Consider the following 27885-nt stretch of genomic DNA (forward strand, 5'->3'; position numbering starts at 1 on the left):
CTGGTGAGGTAGTAATGATCATTGTGTGAAATCTAGTTCATGCAATACAAAGGAAACTAAATATAGATGTGTTTATAAGGTGTTCAGCAGTGTAAATTTGAGCTGAGATCCAAACTTACCTAAATTAAGTTGACTGAAACTTACCTAAATTGAGTTGACTGTTCGAGTTCCTGTCTTTTCCCAGGTGCATTCATTGATAGATATACAGTAGGCTATAGGTCGGCAGGAAACGGGGAGAGTTGGGGGAAGACACGCAGCAAAGGTTGTCGGGATCGCGACTCGAACCGGCAATGTGCTGCCAGGCTGGATTGCCAGCCTAGGTGCCCGGACCACTAGGCCATTATAAATGAATGTTGACACTAGTAAACACGGGACTGCTGAGTAGCACAGAACACAGTCCTTGGCATTAACGCGACTCCAGTGTAAACTGGAAAAGGCATTCCACTATCAGAGGGTAATGGCTGATTTATACTTGGCTGCGTGCTGTGTCGTGACCAAAAATAGCAGCTCTACAAGCTCACAACGGCTCAAATTGCGACACATTGTGAGCTTGTAGAGCGGCTATTTTCGGTGCACGACACAGGCGTTCTACTAAGACTAAATGTATACCGTGTATGTGTGTAATGTATACAGTACATATGTATAACATACACAGTACAATCCTTCATTTAACTTCCCTTAAGGGTCCATTTGTACACTAAGTGTAAAGAGCAATTCACATTCACTGTGTGACTTACACTGGTTAGGTCTCAACTCAAATGCATTTATTATAGCCCTTAAGCAGTGAGCATAAAGTAGTACAGGCACAAAAAACCCGGCAAAGTGTAATTTATTCAGCCATGCTATTTCAGACACACACTGATGGAATCAAGTTATTGCAATGATTTTACATTTCCAGAATCACACTTTGTGGATCTAAATCTTCGGGCAAAAACCAGTGAGCATGCAGTGGTAGTGCAGTGGTAGTGCGGGATAAAGCAGCAGTGAAGGATTGAAGTGAGTGATCATCATTCGCAAGTTGTAAACAAGCCTACACTTTGGTTGCATATGTGTGTATTAACAATCAAACAGTGTGGGGCTTCACCCACTTGTATCTTCCTTCGTAGTGGAATCCCACCCTCCTCACAAGGTCATCTGCTTCAATAGGACCACGGCTGACAGGACAGAGACAACAGGATACATATTGTACAGATCAGTCACAGTCACAATGAGGTGTAGGGGCGCAACAGTTAATCAAACTAATTGGTTTAATCGATTATGAAAAACGCTTAGATTTTCCAAATTACCAAAAAACTACAAGACCACAAGTTGTGATTCGACGCGCTATGAGCTTGTAGATTGGCTATTTGATACAGTTGTAGGCGATGACAAAATCGGAGTAATCAATTTAGTCGATTATAAAAAAAACAATTAGAAGTTTTTCCAGAGTAATTTGTTGATATATTCTTACATGTCAAAATAAATTATATAAAAAAACACACTTCTCGATTATTCACATAATCAAAAATCACACTGGTGTGAAGTGAGGGGCACTCTTATCGTCATACTGTACATCATCATACATCATCTCATTCCGGCCAATCACAATCAAATCTTTCATCACGTTTCCGTCTTCACTTGAATTCTGCCCTCACTTTTGTCTTCAATATGTACAAATCATCGCCAATCACAAGCCAATGTTTGGGTTTACACAAACCGGGAAAGCTGGGCATAGGAGGGGAATCGAAGCGTGGCACAATTTGCACAAACCATCCAAAATTAGTTAGAAAGATAGCCTCTTAGTGTCTTGGCTTAAAAGGGATAGTTCACTCCCAAAAACGTATTTTCTATTGTTTACGCACCCCATGCCTGGAGAGTAAACTTGAATTAGTTTTTTGTTTTTGTCGCAACTCTAAGCCAATAATTTGATGACCACACAGTGGTTCCCTATGGAGACACACAGAGTATCCTTTGTGTCTCCATATAGGGAACCACTGCTGGTCATGAAATCGTCAAAAGTCATTTTGGGGGTGAACTATATAGTCTATGTATGCCTTTAAGCCACACTTACAGTACCTTCCATTTATGTAGGGGATGGGACTTATCTTCTCTTCCTCTATTTGGTGGAGGAGAGGGGTGAGGATTCTCCAGGCCTCTCGCAGCTCATCACTGCAGGGACAGAGGGGGAGAGTCAGTTTAGTGAGAAAGTGCTAGCCTGCTAGTCTGATTTTTCACTTTTGTTTCACTTCATAATTCGCCAGAACATTTTTTTTTTCAATGGCCATGGCTAGCGATTCAGGGCTGGAGCCAGGCTAGGAAAGTGCTACAGTACATGATGGCAAAAGATACAAAGATCACTTACCTGCGAACAAAGTGCATCTGATTGCCACAGAACACATCCAGGATGAGTCTCTCATACGCATCTGGGAGCTTCACATCCTGGGGAACAGTGGTGGAAAAACTACTCAAATGTTTTACTAAAGTAAAAGTATCAATACTGCAATGTAGAAATACTCTGTTACAAGTTAAAAGTCCGGAATTAAAAATGTACTTAAAATACAAAAGTAATGGTTTAAAAATAAAGTACCAAAAGTAGGAAGTAAGCAGAATGTCCAATTGCACAACTTTTCAAATGTATAAAAAAACAGCAGATCAATAAGTTCACATTGCGTTGCGACGCATTGTGAGCTTGTAGATCGGCTATTGTCAGATGGTCAAAATGTATAGGGCTGAAGTGATTAATGTATGTTCTGTAATAATAATAATAATCTAAAGCTACAATTTGAGCCAGTTGCACCACCTTACACTAAGTTCAAACTTAGACTAGTTATATCTTAAATGGCTTGACTTAATAATTGTAGTGGAGTAAAAGTATAATAATTGCCTGAGATGTAGTGAAGTAAAATTACTGAAAATTGGAAATACCGGTACTCCAGTAAAGTACTAATACCAAAGAATTGTGGTAAATGTAGCCTACTTAATTACTTTACACCACCACTGCTGGGGAATGAGACATCCGACCCGCTGTTATTTGCATCTGCCCTTACATGAGAGCAGGTACAACACATATTATGACACAGGCGTCCTCACCTTCGTCTTTAATGTTTGTGTTACGCAATGTTCATGTTTTCACAAACACTCAAAATTGTCCATTCATTGTCAAGGGCATTTAATGTTTGTGTAGGACAAAGTTTGTGTTTGCACACACACTAAAAGCTGGACATATAGGAGGGGCTATCGCCCCTCAAAAATACCTGAACACTGGATAGCAGCTCCAAGATGTTTAGAGAGGTTTCAAGATCATCTGATCCATATACAGTAAGTCCAACATGTACAGTATATATATAATGTGACCTGGTGGGTCACAGAGTAAGAGCACATATACCATTTCAGTTCACTTCAGTTAATTTTCATTTTCGTATACTGGACACATAACGGTACATTTTGTTGATCGCCAATATGCTTTACATGGTGCTACTAAAGCATTGTGCAAGTGTCTGAAAAAGTTATAGAAGTATTTAGGATTCTAACCTCTAACCTAAGCTAGAATCCTTCTTGCAGCTGCCAGGGTTCAAATCCGACCGGATGTACTTTACTGCATGTCATTCTCCTTTTCCTGTCTCTCTGTTCACTGTATCTGAAATAAAGCAGTGAATGCCTAAAAAACTAAAACAAAAACATGACATAGCAGTAGCAAAAAAGAAAGTGTTAAATAAAACACAAACGTCTCTTGTGAGAGGGTTCACAGTGTTTGTATTGTTGTCCTTGTATATATAACGTGATTTAAACTCAATGAAAAATAAATAAATATATACATATATAAAAAAAGAACTGCAAAGGTCTCTACTTTTGCAGGAATTCTCATCTCTGTTTCTTGTAGTTCTTCCATGACTGTCTGTTCTTTTCCAAAAGCATCTCTTTACTTTGTAATTCATTCCTGATGAAGACTGAATGGGTGTAGAGGTTTGTGTTCTTAGAGATCTTCTTTGTAGTCATGTCTAGCCATGGGGCCTTTCATTTGGTAGTAAAGTTCTCTAATCTCCTGTATAATGCTGCTTAGTTCCTGGTTCCTTTTAGTGGGCTATGTGATTTGTTCTCTTGCTGTTGTCATGACTGCCAATTCCCACCTGATGCTGTGCGGGAGTCCCGACTGCTCCAGATCGTACTGCATAACTGCTACCTTGCATAACGTCTTCAGACTAGGACTTAAGTCTAAGATGTACAGATCATCTGTTGTGTATCTATATCCTCCAAAGAGGATGACACGATCTCCCACCATGCAACAGCACATATTAGTCATCCTACACGGGCCTTTCCCTCTGGGCTCAACCCTCTTCCAGGAGAATGTCTCTGGATTAAATTTCCATAGGTCGTTAAAGGTCTGGACCTGAAAAAAGTTATGGCCACCATATACATACAATTCTCCATTGAAGGCAAAGGTTGAATGACACGCACGTCTTGCTGGAGACGGTGTAGAAGGCATGTCCAGCCAGCAGTTGGTCTCTATGTCAAACATGCTCATGTCATTGTGGTGGTCGGTGTATGTCCTTTTGCCGCCATATACAAACATCTTTGTTCCGATGACGGTGGCAGAGTGACACGATGAAGCAGGTGCTGGCCTTCCTCCCGAGTTTATTAAAGACCAGACCATTGTATCAGTGTCCAGCTTGTAGATGTCATCACTTTCAGGGCGTCCTGGCCGGTTGAACCCTCCAAAGATATACATGCACTTCTCCAAGACACAGGCTGAGTGCTCGCGCCTCATCTGTGGAGCAGTCCCAGAAACCTTGGGCTTGAACCATGTGTGGGTGTCGACGTTAAACGCATAGAGCATGTTGCAGTTGTCCCCCCTGACAGTAGACTGGTTGTCATGCTCCTCTATCTCAAAATTCACCATCCCTCCCCAGAGGTAGATTATATCTTCTATCAGCACAGCTGTGTGGCTCATGCACATGGAGGGGACCTCAGGGGAACGTTCTCCACTTCCAGTAGTCAATGGTTTCAACTTCATCCACCGCAAAGACACTGTGTTGAAGACATGCACGTCCATCTGATCCCTGCCGTTCGAGTTACAGTAACCTCCAAAGGAGTAGACCTTGTGCCCCACTGCCACAGCAGCATGGTTGAATCTCTCTGGTCCTCCTTTCACACGCACCAACCATAGGAACATTGCAGACAACTACGGCGATTCAGAATAATGAAGTTCTATTGTGCACACTTCCGCTTATATTGATACGGCAACACAAACATCACATGAAGCTTGGTCATTGGCCATGAGGCACAGATCAGGGAATTGATAAGCCAACATCTGCCCAGGAAGGTTCTTTAAAAGTCCAGCTGCAGATTTGCCATTGACAATGAAAGGGGAATTCAGGTCAACTGTCCGCTAAATCTTGTCCCCACACATCTCAATATTTCAGAATTCCACTATGACGTAAATTTAACATCAAAACATTAAACTTTAAACTCCCCCCTGTCAGGTGTAAAGGAGCAACTTGGACACTCAGGCATGAAGGAAGCATGAGTTCAAGTCCGTTGCTCTCCCCTTGTCCCCCATATATGGGGACTAGGTTGGTGGAGGGTGTGTAGAGCCCAGGATCACAGTAGATGATTGACACAGGGGTGAAAAATGGGTTACAAAAATCGTGGGATAAAAAATATATAAAAATTAAAAAAACATTAAACGCCACTGACATTGAAGGAAATCGAGGAAACGATGAAATCAGCTAACCAATCACAGGCAACAGGTATTCTATTGGCCAGTATGAGATGATGCATGATGATGTATGATGATAAGAGCTGATAATTCCACTAAATATGACGTAAATTAAACATCAAAACATTAAACGCCATTGACATTGAAGGGAAAACTTACGGAATATGTAAACGAGCAAATCGGCTAACCAATCACATATTGAAGGGAGCGCTTGGCCAATAAGGGACCACCTTATGTACCTTATGTAGCAATGTCAAATGTCCGCTAACATAAATTGATGTACGATTACAAGAGCGCCCCTCATTTCACACGGGTGTGCTATACATCTATTGTGAGGTTTTCCAATTAACTGGGATATACGTAGCTGGTTACAACGGTCTCACAAGGTTATACACTGAGACGGAGCAAGATAGGAACGCCCAAAAACGTCACATCCGTTTTTTTACCGGCTGCCAATGCAACTTTTTCCAATCCTTAATCACATACGGACATTATCTATGCCGATAATATCTAACTTGCGGAGGTAACGTGCCTTGTCCACGGGCAACAGATCTTTCAACGTATGGCATTGCAAATACGTTTGATAATCGATACTCTGCGCAATATTGTTTTGGAAATGCCGCAAATTGCATCGCAGTGAACGAGAGCAAATCACAACTTACCCTGGGGGTGGTGACTCCGCCCTGAATACGCGTTGTCGTGTCAGTGTATAGGGCACAACAAGCCAACACCTCAAGTTGCTCTGTATAAGAATGTCTGCTAAACGCCTAAACTGTAAATGTGGCATCCACTGTGCAGGTATTTTTCCTTACTCTCAACTGTGCAGGAAATTTCTGAGGGACGCTATGCCCAGCTTTGTGTGTTTGTACAACGGAAATTATTTGATTGGCTGAGCATGGAATGTGATGTACGGTATAAGAGCGCCCCTCACTTCACACTAGTGTGATTTTTCCTTACTATCCACTGTGAAGGTATTTTTGAGGGGTGCTATATTCAGCTATTATTATTTCCGTCCTACACAAACATTAAATTCCCATTAACAATGAATGGAGAAGTTTACGTCATAGTGTCTGAGCAAATCGGCTTAGTGTCTATTTCTGTCCTACACAAACATTAAAGGTAGAGTAAGTGATCAAAAAACCGTAGGTTTCGTTTTTGACTGTGGGACCTAAGCCTTCGTCCAATCAGGATAGAGAGTCAAAAACGAAACCTAAGGTTTTTTGACCCCCAGGGGTTAACTGGGGACAGGGAGGAACTCCTGATATGGTCAGCACACTCTATAGTAGAGAGGATTATCACAACAAAACAAAAAAATAAGTGATATTTGAATTAAGTGAAATCACTTAGTCTACCTTTAAATGCCCATTGACAATGAATGGACAATTCTGGCCAATTTACAAAGTACATATTGAGGATAAAAAGTGAGGGCAGAAAAGTGATTGGCTGAGCACGGTGATGATAAGAGCACCCCTCACTTGACACGTGTGATTCTGCGATCGGGCTTCTTCGTGCACATGAGCATATGACTGTGGTACCTTGTATCTGCTGCGGTATGTCAGGTCCAGCTCTGTCTCCTCTGGGCTGAAGAAGACCCCAGGTTTCTTGGTCATCATCTTCAGGTAAATGGCCTCGTCAGGCTGCACTCTGACCACCAACTCGTTCCTCTGACAGTGCAAGTTAAAAATGTCCCCCGGCACGTCTGTGAACTGGAGACGCACTTCAGCCTTGCGTTCATTCAGAGCCTTCCCACAGCGCAGGATGAAAGGAACACCTGAAGAACACGGATAGATCGACAGATGGATTGGTGGTGGTGGTGAAGAAAGCAAAATACAGGAGCAGTCACAAAACAAGCCAAACATTAAGTCTAGTAAAGTAAGGATTGGATATTAAATACAGTATATTGAAAGAGAAGAAGTGTGAAACAAAATTATTACAAAAATGATAAGATGCCTGCCCATACCGTCCCATCTCTCATTCTGCACGTAGAGCACCACCGTAGCAAATGTCGGCGTACGGGAGTCATTGGGGACAGTGGGGTCGTCTAGGTAACCAAGCTTGGCCTCGCCCTCTCCATCTGGGTCTCCCACATACTGACCCAACACAACATCTGACAGCCCAACTGGAGCTATGCACTTCAACACCTTCACCTACAGCACGCACCAGCACAAGAACAGCAGAAAGACAGGAAGGACTCCGGTTACTCATCAAATCCATCACTACTAGTGATGCGCAGGTCGAACCACTGGGTCAACATGTAAAAAATGTCAAGTTTGGGGGCGCCATGCAAAAGTGCTCTAAACAAACAAAAAGGAGAGTTTAAAGATAAATATGCATTTGTTTAGATTTTTTCAGTGCTTTGCACAATTTTATCCTTGTGCTGTACAGCCTGTCGCTGTCCACTGGCAGTGGTGCTGAACCATTCACCAATCAATGCATGTAGACCTTGGTTTGTCCTTGGTTTGTCACGACTACTGATACAGTAACAGTATGGAGCCACACATGATATAAGCCATAGGCCATTATTTTGTCACGGTTCACCATCATGATGAAGGATGTCTGTGAGTATGGGACATCAGGAACATGCTGGTCTGGTCTGATTTGGACGACTATGGAGAAAAGATCCTGGCCAGAGAATTGGTTCAGAGACGACAAATAAAATCTCCAGTGCAAGGAGGTTGTGAAAGTGTGTCTGCTGACTGCTTTCAGATTCACTCATGCACACAAAGGAGGAAAAAGGTTAACTGTCTGTGCTGAGGGCAACAAAACGGTCTATAATGGTTCCGTATCTGGTGCTGACCATGCACGTCTCTGTGGCGTGCACTGTACTGTACTGTACTGTACATGCGCTCCCGGCCTGTTTTCTGTTCATCTAGGTGAGCGCACAATGCTTTCATACAATGTCGATGATAATGGGGCTTATATAACCTGATCGCCAAGTAACTGAATCAGATCGCAGGAGTATGTGTACTAAAGGAAAGATGTCTGTGTGTGTGTGTGTGTGTGTGTGTGTGTGTGTCTAAATAGTAAATTGATTGCAAAGGCAGAGTTCATGTCGAAAGTATTTTTATGTTCTCCAAATATTTGCTAGTAAAGTGTGATAATGCACTTTAAACTAGAAATGCACTCTGTCGAGCTGCCAACTTGCGCTTTGCACACAAGTTGGCCATGAATGGCCTACTTGTGCAACTTACCCCTGACTCTTGTCAACTTAAAGACAAATAAAGATGAAACCCATAAACAAACATTTAAAATAAAATAGTTAAAACTAGAACTGCACTCTGTCGAGTGCCTACTTGCTTGTTGCACACTAGTAGGCCATAAATGGCCTAAGTACTGTCGACCGCTACAATAAAGCATGATGAAATTTAGAATTTTTTGCCTTCTAGGTTGTTAATGGAATGGTCACATATTATGCCAATTATGAAAATTGCTCAACATATGCAAGTTAGCATCTCTCAGTTTCTACATGCTGGGGACCCATACTCAACATTTCTAACATAAAACTTTGGTGTACTCAACATGCCTGGGTTCACATTCTGGCAAGTGGACTATAGCACTTTGGATGTTGAATAAATATGATTTCATATGATTTTAACCCCTTGGCCCTAAATGAAAGGGCGAGGTCGCGTGAACGCATCCGCCTGGGTGACAGCAGACTGCTGGGCGAGCGCTGGCGCTTTGGCATGGGGGGGGGTCAGATCAACATATGGAATGAATTCTGTACTGGCCATATATGGAGTGTGTCTTGAGTGTACAAGGTTTGATGAGGCCAGATCACCATATGGAATGTCAGAACAGGTCAGCTCCATATATGGAAATCTAAGGGTGGCAGCGGGGGCAGTGTCTTGAGTGTATACAGGGTTTGATGAGGGCCTTAATTTTCGGGTTTGATGATGTCAGAAAGACATAATGTGCGATGTCACGAGGTGTGATGGACTGGCAACCATATATGGAGATCTAAGGGTCTCTATGATGTCACGTGGTGTCACGAGGCGTGACCATATATGGAGGTGTGATGTTACGAGGCCTGACCATATATGGAGGCGTGATATGGCCATATATTGACATTGCCATATATGGGGAAGGGCCCCTGGCGATGTCCTCTACGTCGTGACTACATATAAGTATATATATGTGTAGATCCCTGATGTCACGTGATGTCGCAAGGCATGACCATATATGGGGGCGTGACGGACCAACGGGAAATGCACGTTTTCATAGTAAATGCAACCTGCAATAACAATAACAATAATAATACTGTTGACATGTAAGAAGCTGTAAAGCTGATAAGCAGATCAGCAACACGAGTTGGAGAGCATGTGCACATGCACATGCACATGCATGCGTGTGCGCGCTGGCGCGTTGGGTGCACAAGGGTGGGATATCAACCCTGGCTAGATAAAGGGAGGGGCTAAGGTTACATAGATAGCACAGTAACACTATACAAGGAAGTGTACTTTGTACCTTCCATATTGTGTGTGTTCTTTCCGTTTCAAGTTTCCCTGGAAGTAAAGTTTGACTTGCCTTGACTTGGAATTGCTGTGTGTGCAGCACAGTCCTACCTTCTCATCCCTCACATCATCAGAGGCAGTGGAAGTTGGTTTCTCCATGGCAACCAAGGAGAGCATCTGGAGGAGATGGTTCTGCATGACGTCACTAATTCAGGTAATAAAAACAGCGGAATAAGCCCTGGAAAACTTGTACTATAAGAAGGGAACATCTTTCTGAGTTCATGTATTAAAGGGGATGGGGTCGGCATGCACTTTCTCACCGAATGATGCCAAAGTCATCAAAGTACCCGCTACGGCCCTGAGCGCCAAACGGCTCTTTGAATGTTAGGACTACACAAGCCACGTTGTTCCTGTTCCATATAGGGCCAAAGATACGGTTTCCAAACCTGGCAAAAAGAGAACAAAATATGATAATGAATGCCAGGAAACAGAGTATAGCGGTAGCAGGGCAAAGTTCATTAGGATCTGATTTTTTTTTAATGACTTGAGTATCCACTATACCTGAGCACCATGAGATTCTGTACCATCTCCTTGCCCAGGTAATGGTCTATGCGGTAGATCTGGTCTTCTGAGAACAGGGAAGACAGATGAGCTGACAGTTGGTGGGAGCTCTGGAGGTCACGGCCAAACGGCTTCTCCACAATCACTCTGTTCCAGCCTCTGGGGGATGAGAATGTAAAGTATTGCAATCCAATTCAAGTGAGATTTATGTTTAGTTATAGTATATTTAGTATTATGGCTAAAACAGCTGCTATGTTGTGGGGTAGCTGTGGAAAGCTCTAAAGCCCACCATGCACAGTGACTAGTCTCTGTCTGTCTGTCTGTCTGTCGGTTGTCTCTCTCTCTCTCATGGGGTGCTGGGTACCCCAAAATTAAAACAAAATGCCCCCAAGTTTTTGCTGTACAACTGACAACTGCATTAGTGCACTATTAGTGGCTGTACTCTTTCGTTGTTGCTCTTTACTGTGATTTTATAGAGCACATTGTGAATTAATTTAATAGTTTAATTGACAGACACTGACTGAGTCATGCAGTAGGCTTTGAGGTTTGAGCTGATGTCGTGGTAGACGCTGGGAGGCAGAGCCAGGTAGAAGAGTCGGTTGGCATCAGCACCCCTAGGCAGGGACGACAGGTGAGCGTTAAGCTGAGAGAATGACTCTGCATCATCATATCTTCCTCTCAGGTAAGAGTTCTTACTAAAGAAGGCTGAGAGAGACTCACTGTCTTCATCTGTAACCTGTGAGAGAAAGGGACAGATCCAAGTACATTAACTAACCACCACACAAACACAAAACAGTAAACAACTCAAGTTTACAAAATATTGCTTTGGGGCTCCTCTGCAGCCTATGTTAAATGGTAAATGGTAAATGGTGCATTTACCATTTACGCCTTTATCCAAGGCGCTTTACATAGATTGTGCATTACATTCACCCATTCATACACCGATGGCAGCGGAAACCATGCAAGGCACCAACTAGCACATCGGGAGCAATTAGGGGTTCAGTGTCTTGCTCAAGGACACTTCGACAGTAACTCTGGGGGAGCCCGGGTTTGAACTGGCAACCTTGCGGTTCCCATCCAGGCACTCTACCCCTGAGCCACTGCCGCCCCTATGTTAAGGTCGCATTCACACCAACATGCTATACTGCGATTAAAACGAATCCTGCTGCGTATTGTCGGAAAGTGTGCTTCGTTTGGCAAGTGTGAAGGCTCATTCTGATCCTGATGTGCATCAAAGAAACCGCATTCTATTTCGCCAATAAATGGGGGTTTCACTTCCAAGTGCACCTGACTTCGATTCACTGCAGGAGTGAATACAATCGCATCAAAACAAGGAAATTAAGCAAACAACGTGGTGGATGAATGAGGAGTAAACACAGTTAGAGACGGAGAAGGCAAATTTTAGGCAGCGTAAAGATGTCACATTGGGGTCGTTACCGTGGATAGACGTGGTCAAATGAGGAGAACGAAGCCCTCATCGAAATATGGTCAGACGAGCACATTAATCAATTGCTTAACACAGTGTACAGAATATTCTGTCTGTGCGTAAACATGGAGGGCTGTCACTGTGTGTGGGGATCTGAGTGGAGACTTTCTTCACTCATCTTGTTTAATTTAACACATGATGTTTAGCTCAGCATGATCTATAAACTGTACTGGCAGAATAATTAATTGAATTTCAATTGAAGTTACAATACTATACCCCACACACACTTTTCCCAAAGGACCCCCCTGGTAGCCGCGGCCCCCCACTTTGAAAATAAATACTTCAATCAATCAATCAAAACCTGTATGTTGCGTGAGCATGTATGTAAATATGCAGCACCACACAATAGTCAAGGCTTCAATTTGTGGCGACCTCACTGCCCTCCTACAGATTGGTCAGGGTGCTGTTCAGCCTGTCATGACCAACTGTAGGGGTTAGCAGCAGACTAGTGACAGGGACTACACTGGAGCAGAAGAAGTGGGAACTGGCATAGCATCTCCATTTTTTCTTATTGTAAACTGTTAACACACACACACACACACACACACACACACACACACACACACACACACACACACACTCACTTGGCCCACTCTTTTTCCCTCTACACCAAATCGAAAATAGACAATGCATCGAAATGCATCGCGTTGTGAGCTTACAGATCAAGGAAGTTAAGGAACTTTACCTCCATATTAGGCAGACATGCTGTCTTGATGTCCTCTACAGTCAGTTTGGATCGTGCAAAACCCACAAAGTAGGTCTCTTCTGGAAGCAGGCCATCTCTGAACAACCACCTAGAGAAAATACAGATAAATATTCATCCGAAAGCAATGATGCAAAACACCGGGCGAAGGTCAACCTGTCACGCAAGATGGCTACAGGGAACAGAAGAGAACAAAATGAAACTTTTGTCTGTCATTCAATATAATATAAAAGGTAACTTTCTCATCTTACCATAATGTGGGGTAGATCTTCTTCTTTGCAAGGTCTCCCTGAGTGATCGATAAGAAAAGCAAAAAGATAGATACATAATAAAACAAGCACTCCAGATAGTGGTGCAGGCTGTGATGTGTGCTAGTAGGAGCAGAGTCCAAAAAGTACCCTAAGTTAACCTGAAACTGAATGGTCAGTTACTGGGGGGTGTTACTGTGTTTCAACACACCGACATGATTCTGCGATTTCTGGAATGTAATGTGATTTTAATATACATTAATTATTAGTAATTGTTTTGCAGATTAACAAAGAATTAAATGGAACAAGTAAAGGGGGCATGATTTAAGAATCATAAAGTGAAAAAAGAAAACTGCATTTAGGAATTTGTGACCTGGGATTTGTGATTGGATTATGGCCAAGAACAGTGTGTAAAAAATGTCTAGCTGCCCTAAAATTATCACTCTCTTTCATCACTGGACAAAGGAATGGACAGATGCAGCACATTTCAGTCAACATGCACTCACTGGAGGTTACCACACTGAAATATTCCCCATTGAATTGCTCCCCTTTGTGGCTTTGTGCAAACTGTATAACCCATTTCTCCCGTCCTGTCCCCTTGTCACAAAGTGGACACTGTTTAACCCTCTGTTTGGAATGCAGAGCAGATGGAAAATAGGATGGAGGCACTCATCTCCTATGGGACCGAGAAGGCCAATTCAAACAAATAAATCAGTTTCCGTAAGAAAGCCATGTTAACAAACGGTAGATTATGTTTTACAGGATCATTCCCATGAGCTCCAGATAACACACATTATGGTAGGAACTACGTCAAGCATCAGCAAGTTGTAGTTCACACAGCCATAATCCTTGAATTTGAAAGGTTGTACTCACAGAGGCTCCTAGTATGATGAAGATGTGTGTGTTGGAGTGACTGGATGGTTCGTCTCCATAGAGGTCCCGCCGCAGCTGTCCAAACACCTCAGAGCGAGTCAAAGCCTCCACACTCATCTTCTTTAGGTTGTGTTGTCTCACTCGGTCCCCAGGCGGCTCTCTCCTTTCCCCCGTGGTCTAACTAACTACTACATACAAAGTATATCTGGAATTCTCAACTGTCATCATTGCATTGCAGGGGGAAAAAAACCCAGTGAGTCATTGCTGCCACCTATTGTTGTAAAGAAATAATGTCTTGGCGTCGCTCAACACTTCCTTCACTTTCTGAAAGCTTTGTTCTGTGCTGGGTGTAGAAGCAGGGTTCTCTCCCGCCACCACCATGAGTATTAACTCAAGTGTTAAGGGACAACTCCCCACAATACATTCCATCAGACCTGGTTTGACAACTCCAGGGTGGATTCTACAGCACACACTCGCACATGATTCATTTCAGTTTTGGCTGAAATGGCATGAAGGAATGGCTTCCACCACCACACCACTCCTTTGATAAACATACTGTACATTGTGCTGGAAAGGCAAATATTAACTAGTCCCACTAAGATAATATGCTTGGGCTTATTATTGTCTGAACAGCTCTTATCAGCAGATAGGCTATTGTATGTGTCATATATCAAGGTTGTGAAGTTAGGGACATTTTATATTACTTACAGGTGGCCATTGCAGGCAGGTGGACATCAAGTGAGCTTTTTCTCTGCAGTAGTCATCAGCAAGCCTGCAAACTTTGAATGTTCCATACGTTTAGACCATGCAGCAGGTACATTTGTGTATTTTATTAGCCACTTGAACACTAATGTCCCTATTCTTTCGCAAACATTGAAAACAGCCCATTTGGCCGTTTACAATATTTGCGCAAGAATCTAAGAGCTCACAACGCATCTCAACGCATTGTGAGCTTATACTGTAGATCGGCTAATTTTGGCAAAGGTATTTTATTTAGTGCAGCAACACTTGGGGGGCCTTGTATAGAGCCCAGGGGGACATAAGTCATCTAAGTACAGCATAAAGCTGACTCACACCCTGAAGGAAAATATATTGGTAGACATACCTGTACAATACTGCATGATTATCACTGATGAATGGAAACAATTTTTCTTCGTATTTAAATTGCTAAACAAATATAGTTTTACTTTTATACAATGACCATTTCACTTGAGTAGCAGTGCATAGCTTTGCTTTTTTAATTTAAAATAGACCCATGTCCCTTTGGCAATACATTCACATTTGCAATATCACTATACATTATTTTACAGTATTAGGAGACAACAAACAGCCACGTGTTGCACCTGAAAAGGCACAGCGTTGCGATCGTACATAGCAGCTCTGATTGAACATGTCCCGTTTATCCACGCAGCCAGTTCTGGCTGTCAAGTTCACATAGTCAACAGGAAGAAGAACCTGCAATGTTTCCACTGTCTTTCCTGAGATTCCATCATAAATAATGATAAAAACCAGTCCCAGGTTACCCTGAGACGGCTTTGCACAGATGGGTTCGGTTCCTCATATGTTCACACAGGTCAACCCAAAGTCCCAGAGCTCCACGTCATGCAGTCAGTCCTGTAGGCTGGAAGCAGAGCTCATTTCTCAGACCAGTGTGTGTTAGGAGAGGAACGCAGGGAGTTGTTGGTCCCTGGTGTGCAGACTGGCTGGTCAGCTGATGGACCAGTGCTGGTTCAGGTCTGTAGCGTTACAGTCATCCATCTGAACATTGCCTCCATTCAGCCCTCCTTTCCACACTACACATCTTCCACTGGCTGGGTTCTTCAGAAGCTGCTCCTGCAGCACCAGACCAGAAAAACAGATAAGTGAGTGCCAGCGTTGCACAATGAATCATGTTTAGTCAGCTTTTGTTTCGTTTTTCCATGTCCGTAATTGCACAAAACTGTACAATACTGGCCCAACTGGCATACAGAAAGTTATTTTAATTTAAACAGTGAGTTTAGTCAAAACATTATTATAAGACAATACAATTATTAGTTCCCCAAAACTAATAATTGTATTAAATATTGTTAGTAAAATACCACACATTAACATTTTAGCCACAGTTGTGCAACATTATCATTTTAGCCACAGTTGTGCAACATTATCATTTTAGCCACAGTTGTGCAGTCTTAACCCATTTTGGGCGGGAACCCCTTTTGGTGTTTTAAACATTATGTTATAATTTAGCTATTGAAAAATAGCAGATCTACAAGCTCATATCGCGCACTATGAGCTTGTAGGTCTGCTATTTTTGAATAATCGTAAAAATGTGGCGCAAATCTTTGAATATATATTCTTTCAAAGTGAATGTTTTTAAATCAGGTCAATGACAGTTTTGGAAATCCCAGACCCAGTGCTCCATCCATACCTCAGTGAAGAGCCACTCCTGCTGTGGTGACAAACTGGTACCCTTTCCCTTCAGCTGGCAGAGCTCAATCTTCAGCGGCTCCGGCGCGGGCGCCGCATGGAGACACAACTGCTTTCCAGTGTTGTGACGCAGCTCCTTGTGAGATGTGTATTCAAAGTACTGGAAGAGACAAAAGCCTGATCAGACACAATTATCGAAGAGGACATTTTTGCTTTTCATACTGAAGGCCTATTCATAGTCTGGATTTTCGGTGGTGAGCTGACCACCGCGACCACCGCGAAATAACGTTGAGCGGTGGTGAGTAAAAACAGAGAGAAGGGCTGGAGCGGTGGCGGTGGTTTGCTCTTCACCGCGGCTCGTGACGTCATGTTGTAGTTCGGTGGTCACCCCACCACTGAAAATCCAGACTACGTATGAGCCTTCAGGGGTGGGGGATGTATTGATATAATAGGTTTATTGATGGATAAGATATAGCAACCAAGTTTGGTTTGGGCAGACTAGAATGTGATTTTATGGAAGCAGATCTAAGCAGGTGGAGCTGGGGAGTCGGTGACAGTGTGTATTAAAACAGATGTATGACACAACAGCAACTGGGTGTGTAGTGTACGCCATATAGATCTGGACATTAGGGTGTGTAGATCATGATTGATCCAATCATAAATATGTGCTATTGCTTGGTCCAATCAGTTCAGTCAGGTTGATGCATTGATGATATAATACTTTATTTTCAGCTCACACTGAAAATGTGTCTTGAGACATAAAATTGCTCATTAAATGAGCCCAATAACCTAATAACACCTACTAATAACAAGGACATTTTGCTTGTTATTATAGGTGCCATATAGTGACATACAGCATTGTTTTTATATATAATTTTGTCTAATAAATGTTTTAATGAAAAACCATGTTCACATACTGTAGAAGAAGGGTTTGACATTGAGTTAGTGTACCTGGTTTCCTCCCATGTTGTGACACTGGTACATGATCAATGGTTTGCCTCCCTGGTTTGCCTCACCCACATCCAAACAGGTCTGAGATCCTGAGTTCTTCATCTGTGCATTCACACAAAAATGTAATGACATTGATGCATGCATGACCATAAGGATAAAGTGGAACACAGATTAAGAAAAAGGTGAATATGTCTTACGGCTCCAAATTTGACAGGATGCAGGTCGGGAATAAAGGCCTCTGGGTAAACCGTGTTGAGAAACCAGGTGAAGTTTTTGCACTGCAAGCTCTCTCTCAGTTTCACACGTTCGGAGATGTCACCGTACCGATTCTGTAACACCCAAAAGAAAGTACTTTGAGCTCTCAAGAGCCTGGGATTCTGGACAAACTACTAAATACAACACAGAATGCGGTCATGAAACCTTTGCTGCCTGGGGTATTATGTGTCATTAAATTAAAATCTCCTTAATTGTACAAACTAAAAACTAAGGGCATGATTTTTGCGTTCTCACTTTTTATTCTGCGCGATTGAAAACGCTGTAGTAGGTGGTGGTGACGTGCTGCCAGATACACCAGTCACACACATGCATGGAACCACTTCCGTTCTACTTCCTGTCACAGCTGTTTGTTTACATTCACCAATGCAGCGTGGTTCTACGGCTCTGCACCGTGAGCCATTACGCAACACATTTTGCGGATTCCCCCGTTTACATGGAGCGTTTCCAAAGAGTTCCACTTTGGAAGGGGTTTTCACCCCCGTTGACGCCGTTTTCTCTAGAGACCGTTGTCGTTTATTAACTTTTAACACTAATTGGTCTAAGGGGTTCTGGCAACAGGCATGGCTTCACATTAATAGGCATGTAGGCCCAGAACAGAGTCACTCAACACCATGAACCTTTGTGGATATTTTGATCATCAGGCAAGGAAGAACTGATTAACTTAACACAAATTGGGCAAAGGAGAGTGGGGGCTGTATTTTGCGTGTCTTAAGTACCAGGTCTTATTCCCTAACTTGAGTAAACTAAAGACCTGGAGGCGTGATCAATGCCATTTGGCTATTCTGAGGCGTGGGTTGTCATAAAAAGCCACTCCAGATTCAGAATATGGATTATTTTGTTAGCATTTACTTTTCCGATTAAAACAGCATGAAACCCTACCCTATTGAAACAAACCAAATGGGTGAGTATGGGTCTATGGGATGAGTATGGTAGCGTTGGTGGAGTTATGTACTCCGAGTGTAATATTCCTAGTTTGTTTTTCTTTTGAAACTGTAGTTTGGCAAGAGCTTTTATCATTACTATCCGATTACTGACCTCACTGGCCATTTTGGCAGCAGCCTGGTTGCGGCGGTAGAAGATATTCTTATAGTCATCCATCCAGACCTCAGCCAGCCGCACCTGGTTGCGCGTGATGACCTCTGTGCCCTTGGGGAAGGTGTGGGGGCTCTTGGTACGGAAGACATGACCCACCACAGAACAAGGAAGTATTTCTAATTGACCCCCACACTGCCACACCTGACGATGAGATAGGCAAAGACAACAATGATGAGATGACAAGACTAATTATCAACAAAAGATTTCAAGATGTATTCATTCATTTACAGTATTATATTCATTTATATTATTAATAATATTATTTCACGGACCGACTGTATTGTTGAACTGTATGCTATGATTTTTAAGTGGTGCAACCACTTAAAAAAAATAGATCAGCAATGTCTGTCTCTATACAGTATACTGTATGTCTGTCTGGTTAGGTTTTTTTTTTTACACTTGTATGTGTTTCTGCATTAATTGTTTATGGCACAATTAGGCACATGCTGCTTTCACACGGGCAGATGCAAAGATACAATCGACAATTTTTCATTTTCAATGGAAGCCAGCGACACGAAGATACAAAGATATATCCGACATTTGTAGCTGCTGCAAAGGCTACAACAGCTACAAAGCTACAAAAAATGTAGCTGGTTCCAACTTCAGCTAGATGTATCTTTGCATCTGCCAGTGTGAACGCATCAACAAGCTATATTGATTAATGTGAAACTAAATGGAATCTTGACCACGAGTGCAGAAAGTGAGACTGACCCTAAATGACATCTCCACATTCTCACCACCCCAGATCTCCATCTTGTCGTCATAAGTTCCAATGTGTTCAAAATACTTCTTGGAGATGGAAAAGAGACCACCAGCGAAGGTAGGGGTTCTGAGAAGAGAAAAGCATCATCAGACATTAAAATCAGAAGATCATTTAAAAAAGGGGGAACATCATCAGGTCACATAATAATGAACCCCCTTCTTAACTTACTTGACGGGGTAGGTTTCATCCTTGCGTTCCTTCTTCGCATAATCAGGGATCGCCTCCCACCCAAAGGTCAGACTCCAGTCGAAGTTGCCACGGTTGAAGGCGTGGCCGTTGACCACGGGCTTGTTGAAATTAAAGGTGTTGAGGTCAATAGAGGTGATCTCTGGACTGACCACTGCAGTGGGCTCCTCCACGATACGAGCCAGCAGGGGCTCCAGCCAGCCATGGAAACATTCACCTGGGTAGAGGAACAGCATATAGTTAGTACATGACTTCGTATCTTCTAACCCTAACTCCATATCAAGTTTAGAGACTGTGAAAACAGGTGTACAGCTACAACATCTCACAGTTTGCCTCTGGCGCAAGGCCAACAAACTGCATAACATGCCACCTGATTGTATGAATACTAGTATAATACCCATTGTCAGAATGTAGGGCAGTACCCATTATCAACACGTACCCATTATCAACACACACACACACACACACACACACACACACACACACACACACACACACACACACACACACACACACACACACACACACACACACACACACACACACACACACACACACACACACACACACACACACAAATTATTATTTGTTCGCCGTTATCTATTCTAGAAGGATGTAAGAGCAAGGTCATAGAATGTCTGCGCAGACAAGCTTGTTGGAATTCAATTGATTTATTCTGCAATTAAAATACCATAAGAGAGAAATGAGAGGATGCAAGACTGGGGGAAAATGTCTTAAAGCTAAGGGACAATATAATATACAGGTATTCTGTTTTCGTACAGCATCTGTTCTCCCTCGCCTTTAACTGCACCTGATTTACCAGTTTATTGATTTCCTGCTCTGTGCTATTGTATGCTCAGTTTTATATTTTATTGTCTCTTTTCATTGTTTTATATTGCTATGCTCTACTTCACAAGTGTAAATAATGTATTTTTTGTTGTTTTTGTTATTTTCCATACGTTATTTTTTACCATTGAGCTAATAGAGTCAGCCTGCTTGCTCTGGGGATAAATGTAATCTTGTGTCTCAATCTCAAGGTACAACTCCAGTCTCCCACACCGTTGGTTACTTGGTGTCAGATCCTGCGTCTATAGGTGAGACATGGCTTTGACACCATCTAAATGTCTCAATAGAAGAGCAGGGAGACAAAATACGACCACCCCAATTGTATAAATTATATCGTATAAACATAATCTAACATACCGATTGGACTAAATTACGTTTAAGTTACATAGTAAGACTTTAAGTTAGAATTTAAAAGACGTTTTTAGGCCCGGGCCAACGGCGTGGTGGTCCGGGCACCCTAGGCTGCAATGCCAGCCTGACAGCGTGTCACGGGTTCGAGTCCCGATCCCGACGACCTTTGCTGCGTGTCACTCCCCATTTCCTGTCAGTCTATACTGTCCTGTCAGTAAAGGCATAAAAGACGTTTTTAGAATCGGCCTCTGGTGTAAATGGGTTAAACATGGAATTAGTTAAAATACTTTGAAACTATTTTTTTAAATACTTTCAAACTAATCCTAAATATATATTACTAAATAAGTCAAGGATTGGCTTGTGTGTGTGTGTGTGTGTGTGGTATAAAGGTTTCCTCACAGTGTGCATCCAGGAAGGTAAGGGTTTCCCCCTGAGCCACGCTGGCCCCCAGCAGCCTGGCTGTGATCAGGCCCTTCCTCTCCGCCTGCCTCACCACGCGGACTATCTTGTACTGATGAAGGAACACCTCCAGTTGTTCCTTCAGGTGCTCTGCAGGGGGAAACAAGCATCGTTAGCAACATTCACATTCAGATTCCTTCATTTGCCATTGTGTAAAACACATAGGAACTTGTTTTGACATTTGCGTGTGTGCATTCCATATTCCTTTTTTCACATATAACAAATAAATACGAACACAAATGTTGTGGGGGAATATATATTCAATTATTACATAATTGCAATTATTTGAGATAATCGCAATTTCTTTTGCATAATCGTCAATCGTTTTCCTGTTGAAAGATCCATACATTTTCAAACATTTTTCTGAAATAGCAGAAATAGCAGATCTACAAGCTTACAACACGTGTCGTAAGCATGTAGATCAACTATTTCCACTATTTTGTATGTTTTTTGTAAAAGCTAAATATATAAGAAATTATTTAATGTGTCAGTGATTTCTTTGTATATATTATTTGTCATATAATCTGCCCTGTGCCATTTGTGTTTACGAAGCGTCGAAGCCTAAAAGGCAAACAGAAATACAAATTGTGACGTTTCAATGTTCAATGCAAAAAATACAATTGAATCATTAATTGCAATTATTTGTGTGAAAATTAATCAACTTAAATTTCTAATCGTGACAGCCCTAAATATGAGCCGAGCAAAACAGTGTTCATTTCGTGGACTACACTATGACACAAAAAATTACTTCTAATCTAACTAAAATATGTCAAAATGGAATTTAATTCAAAAGGCTATGACTAAAACTAAATCGTGGTTCGAAAGGTTAATCAGTAATGAATAACTTGTCTGATAGCATACTGCTTTGACTCATCTCTTTGAACACTCACTAATTTAAATGAATTACAGTTAAGTGGATGTAGGCCATTGTACTAGGACTCATTGTGTTACATTGTTTATTTAAAGTATATTGCACAATTCCATTCCAGTGCTTTGTAAGTGAATATTTAATTATATTCTATATTTAATAAATACCCTTTGTTCTGTGTTTTTCAATTTTCTTCTTCACAGAAAAATAGTAGATCTACTAACTCACATGTTGTATGGCCAATTATTATTAGTTAGGTCGCATTCACACGCGAAAGCTTTACTGCGATTAAAACGAATCCTGCTGCGCATTATTGGAAAGTGCGCTTCGTTTGGCAGGTGTGCTCAATCGAATCCTAATGCGCACCAAAGAACCGCATTCTACTCTGCCAAATGTGAATGCAATCGCATTAAACATAGGGAGTGAATGTACCATTGTGGGATGAAGAAGTTTCACACGAGAAAGAGGGAGAAGGCATTACGCAGCGTAAAGATGTCCCGTGGACACGCGTGGTCTAATGAAGAGATAGAAGCCCTTATTGCAATATGGCCAGACCATCATAGGCTTATGCTGAAGGTTACACACACGAACAATGCAGTGTGCAGGATATATAGCAAGTGAATGGAGGCGATTAGGTTCCATCGCACATTTGCAGGTTGCATAAAGTGTTTGCGCTCGTAGTACAGACCGGGAATCCTGACGGGCAGCTCCGCTGATCTGGAGTCAGATAAAAGTGGTATATGTGTTTGTGTAGTAGAGTGTAGACAGTGTAGGCTACTCCTATTAACCTACCAGGTTTATTAATGTATGGAGGCTTTAGTAGGCTAGCCGCTACTTTATAAAACAAGTTGGTAAAGTTGTAGACATCCGTTATTGCGCACACACACGCGCGCACGCACACACAACCATCACTTTACGTCCTAAAGTCCTGTTCACTGTGTAGTGTAGTGTATGAATTGAACACATTGATAAAAGGTCCCTGCTGCGGATGACAGCGCAGTGTGGAAGCAAATTAAATAATGCAACTTCTCCACCCATTCGCATCAAGTCTACCGAATTAGAGGTGTGCATGCGACCTTAGTTAGAGTGTGTGTCCTACCAGCAATGCTAGCATCATCCACCAAGATGATCTCTGTAAGCAAGACAGCAGGAGACGTGTGCAGGACACTTAGGACTGTCCTGAGCAGGGTGGACCAGGCCTCGTTGTGGAACACGATGATGACACTGGTGGTCGGCAGAGGAGGACAGCGCCGGAACTTGTGCTCCACACACCTGTGCAAAGAAGTCAAAGCATGTCAAAATACTTGCGCACACATTATATGGAGGGAAATTACACAGCCCTTGGCAGCTCACTTTGGTTGGGGAATACCATGAATAAAGAACCAGCGTGTGTGTGTGTTTTTATAATAAAGAACAGAGATACAATACAGACGCACACCCACAGGCATTAAAGCAAAACAAATGTCACAACTGAAAGGTTTTGTTAGGTTAGGCAAAGCCCCAATCTGTGACCCATTCTTACAGTCCAATCGTAACAAATGTACTGACACACACGATAAATGCATTTTATATATGTGATGTATTCCCATGCTTTTTTGTTCTTGCCTAATGTAAATCGCTCTGGATTAAGAGCGTCTGCTAAATGCCTAAATTGTGTACACACACACACACACACACACACACACACACACACACACACACACACTCTCTCTCTCTATCTCTCTCTCTCTCTCTCACTTCCAGCCAGCCACTGCAGCTGGCCCATCAAACTACAGTATGTGTAATAGCCAACCATTGTTTGCATTAGGCTTATGGGTGGCATGCTCTCACTATCTATTTTTAGACAAATAAAGCACAGCCCTAAGCGTAAACAATTCCCCCGTGAAGAAAAGCAGTTTAAAAGCTATTCACAGAACAAATAACTGTCAAGTGCATTAAAACTCTCTCAGTTGGGAGATAAAGGAACATTAACAGTAGTAAGTTTCAACTGATAAGCTTACATCCTGATCAGGAGAGCCTGGAGTAGGATACAGTAGGCAGCTATATTCCCATTTTATCACAACACTGATACAAATATATACTCTTACTCTACAGGCCGGGTGTCGTCGCCAAGGCTGCGGCTCAGGGAGATGCGGTCACTGACAAACTGGTTGAAACAGTGTCGGGTCATGCCCTCTTCTTTCTCCTTCTCCTCCTCTGGGGTCATATTTTCCTTGTTAAACGCCTTGCCGTCGGCGCCAGGAGCCTGGGGGTCCTGCGGGGGCCTCTCCAGGGCGGGCTTTAGCTCAGCACGGCTGTAGAACCCAGAGCGGCACGTGCTGTTTTCGGTGGGGATCAGCTCTGGAGACGGCGGGGGAGCTGGTGGAATGATCTGGTTCTGGATTAAGCCCAGGTTGTTGACGGCATCTCGCACCATGACAATGACCTGGTCCTTCTTGACCACCAGCTCCTGGAACCAGGGGTCCTGTGCCGACTGCTGGCCCACGTCTCTCTGGAGAGCCAACAGGGTCACCATGAACACAGTCCCTCCCAGGAGAACGAGCTTCAGCAGGGAGAAACGCCGGCGCAGTAAGAAACGCATGGCGCTAGATGGATGTCACACTCCAACCTAGATAGATAACATGGCACAAATACAACAATTAAACTATAACAACCTGGTCATGATGTAAAAGGGCTTGTCACCCAAAGGTTTGAAAAGGCTCTCTCTTTGAAAGCCCTTTTCTCTCAAAATCCAAAACACACATAAATCTTACTTGTGTTTTATCTGCCAAACAGCAGGTATTCCTTTGATTAACACAACACACTGGTCTGAAGAAATCCTTTAAATCTCGTCTTGTTTATCTTCAAGTGTCATAGCAGCCGGCTGCCTAACCGGCAGTCCTTCTATGCTCCTCCTATCCTTTCTTCTCTGTGCAGTCCCAAAGGGCAGACAGGGAGGGCAAGGAGAAGTAGAGAGTGTGAACAAACAGAGCACACCTTCTGGCAAATACCTGAAGCCACACGCCCCCTCCCCCAGGTACACTATACAGTGTACACAGCCCTCCAGGAGTCAAGACCCACGTGGCAACAGGTAGTACTGGCCAGGTGGCTCAAGGTACAACTCCCACACGGGCGGTTACTGATTGACACGTGACGTCTCCCAGAAACACCTGTTAGCACACGTATCCAGATACCACAGTAACAAAGGCGGTCATCCCCCCTAACAGGAAATATGCCGGATATATACAGGCCTAACTTGATTCTTGTTCTGACACACAATAGGGGACATTTTCCCAGGCTGGTACTGCATGTGGAATGAGATATCTAGTCTATCGAGGGCATCCGCAAAGTCCTTAGTTGATCACTGTTCATACTAGAGTCACTCTTACTAGGTCATAATTAATTCACTCTGGTCTCAAACCAGCCTCATTCATATTTGATTCAAGGAGACAATCTTTTAGTGACAGTGACAGGCAGCAGCGACTGCAAACCGCCCTCTTTGTACTATAGTGGAATGACATATGTACTACTTGGACTGTTGGACAACCAGTTTGTCAAGTTTGCTGTCAACACATGGAAATGTGTTGAAAGATAAGACTTTCATTCATGCCAGACATTTTAACATTTTAATGCTAATTAGTGACATGATGCTTAAGATTTGATGCTTGTCACATACATTTATAAAGGTACTAACAGATACAAAATAAATAGCAACATTTCAGCATAGAACAAATGATAATGATAATAATAATGAAACAGCTGGTTTGCTGTGATCCCTTAATTGACTTGCTAAGGGGAAGATAACTTACTGTAACACATCAGAAAATGGGCTGATCTATATCTCACATATTCCAAACCTTATTTTCAAGTTCACTGGTTAAAAAAAACATTTATAAAAGCCCAAACATAGAGTAAACATAACAAAAAATAGTCTGGGTACGTTTAACACACAGAACGTTCAGTTGCACGTCACGGGCGTCGTGCCAAAAAGAAACAGGAAGGTTGACAAAATATCAGGAAGTTATTAAATCCATTCAGTGCATCATTACATAATCCCAATTTAAACAGACATGAATGTTGAATATATATATATTTTTAAGTGGTGTATAATATGCGCTAAAGTAAGTCTAATATTACCGAGAGAGTATTAAAGAAATAGTCAATCTACCAAACAAATGACAGCGCATCCGTGTCATCATCCGCCATCCGGGCAAGTGTGTTTTTTTTTACTACAAATGATTGAATATGTGTACTGGCTGGCAGCACACCAACTTACCTCAAATAAACTCCGATATTTGATGATGTCAATGGCTCCAGGGTTAATATCTGTTTGAGACTGGAGAAACGAATCAAGCATTTACTTTATCGAAGTCGTTTCGTTAATGCGAGAGTGAGTGAGTGAGTGAGAGAGAGAGAGAGAAAGAGAGAGAGAGAGAGAGAGAGAGAGAGAGAGCTACAGTACGAATGATAGACAGTACACACTTCTCCTTTGAACGTAACAGGTGCCATGCCGTTCACATGATTAGATGGATGGAGTCCCCCTGGTGGCAGTGCTGCTGAAGCACTGTTTCTCAACCAGTGGTCCACGACCCACTGAGTGGTCCATGGCATAATTACAGTGGTCCATGGGAAAATGTTTCAATTAATACTATTGTACTGTTAAATGCATCAAAACATGTTCAAAGGACAACTTTAGTTTTTTTCAACCAAGGTTCATGTTTTAGGTTGTTATTAGAGAAAGTAAAAGATAAGTGTTTTTTTCATTTGCTGCTTTCTTTCGTTTTGGGGATTTTTGCTGTTTTTGACAGGGGGTGGGGGCATTCGAGCATGGGGATAAATATGTATTATTTTGACAACATTTTATAGCGATTTTATTTATTTATTATTTACTATAGTCCTACTAGACCCCAAGAAATTACATCTGGCCACAAAAGATCACAGGATCTACTGAATGTGAAGGTAGCATAGCCGCAATTTGCAACTCTAGATTTTTGAGTGGTGCAACCACTCCTACAACCAGCAATGTCCGTGTACACCTATGTATGTATGTATGTGGCATGTGGTCATGAGCACGAGTATATGACTATAGGGTACCAGTAGGGGGCGCCAGAAACAGAGAGGGATAGTGCTGCAATGTTGCCTGCTAATGAGAGAGAGAGAGAGAGAGAGAGAGAGAGAGAGGTGGGGGGGGGGGGGGAGCTGCACCACTCAGTTCACACGGGTGTGATTTTTTATAATGGGATGAATCTAGAGTTGCAATACCCATTGACTCCCCATTCATCCAATTTGCGTTTGCGATCCGCTTACGACGTTAAACTCACCAACATTGCAGCTGTAGGGCAAACTTGAATTATCCTTTCAATCTGCCAAGCTTTTGTTTCAGAAAAATCCACCGTAGACATATGAGCTACAAAATTTCTGTCAGGTGATTCTCTTTTTAAGTGTTGGAGTTTGGAAGCACTCGTTTTTAAGGGGTTGCGCTGCTGTCTCCTGTATTATGTGCAAATGCGAAACAGATGGCACGCAGGGCCGTTCAGTGATCTTACAAACTCCAACACTTTATAGAAAAAATCACACCCGTGTGAACTGAGTGGTGCAATGAGTGGGGAGTCAATGGAGGGTATTGTAACTCTAGATTCCTCACATTATTTAAAAAGAGTTGCAAATTGCAGCTATAGCCTACTGGGG

General features: G+C 42.5%; 3 protein-coding genes across 5 annotated transcripts; all 3 read right to left on the bottom strand.

Moving 5' to 3' along the window:
* Positions 1-900: 900 nt before the first annotated feature.
* Positions 901-14151, bottom strand: LOC308316156 (glucose-6-phosphate 1-dehydrogenase-like). Its single transcript, XM_080764589.1, has 12 exons — positions 14018-14151; positions 13148-13185; positions 12879-12987; positions 11229-11443; positions 10708-10866; positions 10467-10592; positions 10258-10351; positions 7656-7842; positions 7231-7466; positions 2342-2418; positions 2056-2148; positions 901-1154 (listed from the first exon to the last, which is right to left on the bottom strand). Exons 1-12 carry the CDS (start codon positions 14132-14134, stop codon positions 1064-1066), a joined length of 1542 nt encoding a protein of 513 aa, XP_080620715.1. The 5' UTR covers positions 14135-14151; the 3' UTR covers positions 901-1063.
* Positions 3841-5149, bottom strand: LOC308315943 (kelch domain-containing protein 3-like; the record flags this gene model as incomplete). Its single annotated transcript, XM_080764220.1, has 2 exons — positions 3841-3926; positions 4435-5149. 2 exons carry the CDS (start codon positions 5147-5149, stop codon positions 3841-3843), a joined length of 801 nt encoding a protein of 266 aa, XP_080620346.1.
* Positions 14152-15240: 1089 nt separating the features above from the next.
* Positions 15241-26573, bottom strand: galnt6 (UDP-N-acetyl-alpha-D-galactosamine:polypeptide N-acetylgalactosaminyltransferase 6 (GalNAc-T6)). Of its 3 annotated transcripts, none has more exons than XM_080764897.1 (11): positions 26474-26573; positions 24306-24826; positions 23318-23490; positions 21291-21440; positions 19677-19911; positions 19457-19574; positions 18686-18886; positions 17572-17703; positions 17375-17476; positions 16425-16583; positions 15241-15850 (listed from the first exon to the last, which is right to left on the bottom strand). In XM_080764897.1, exons 2-11 carry the CDS (start codon positions 24797-24799, stop codon positions 15725-15727), a joined length of 1890 nt encoding a protein of 629 aa, XP_080621023.1. In that variant the 5' UTR covers positions 24800-24826; positions 26474-26573; the 3' UTR covers positions 15241-15724. The 3 variants fall into 3 exon arrangements, with proteins under 3 accessions (XP_080621023.1, XP_080621025.1, XP_080621024.1); XM_080764899.1 differs by lacking the exon at positions 26474-26573 and adding an exon at positions 26366-26386; XM_080764898.1 differs by lacking the exon at positions 26474-26573 and adding an exon at positions 24972-25102.
* Positions 26574-27885: the final 1312 nt, after the last annotated feature.

This window comes from Protomyctophum bolini, assembly GCF_963924005.1.
Source record: "Protomyctophum bolini genome assembly, chromosome: 5".
Lineage (NCBI taxonomy): Eukaryota > Metazoa > Chordata > Actinopteri > Myctophiformes > Myctophidae > Protomyctophum > Protomyctophum bolini.

Bases quoted from the DNA above. Each gene is read 5' to 3' on its own strand.
- LOC308316156 (XM_080764589.1), bottom strand. From the start codon at position 14,134: ATGAGTGTGGAGGCTTTGACTCGCTCTGAGGTGTTTGGACAGCTGCGG. The intron at 7,843-10,257 runs GTAGGACTGTGC...TGCGTGCTGTAG, and splicing joins ATGATGTGAGGGATGAGAAG to GTGAAGGTGTTGAAGTGCAT. The intron at 1,155-2,055 runs GTACTGTAAGTG...CTGTCCTGTCAG, and splicing joins ATCCCCTACATAAATGGAAG to CCGTGGTCCTATTGAAGCAG.
- galnt6 (XM_080764897.1), bottom strand. From the start codon at position 24,799: ATGCGTTTCTTACTGCGCCGGCGTTTCTCCCTGCTGAAGCTCGTTCTC. The intron at 21,441-23,317 runs GTAGGACACACA...TTCCCCCTGCAG, and splicing joins GGATGATGCTAGCATTGCTG to AGCACCTGAAGGAACAACTG. The intron at 19,575-19,676 runs GTAAGTTAAGAA...TTCTCTTCTCAG, and splicing joins GATGAAACCTACCCCGTCAA to AACCCCTACCTTCGCTGGTG.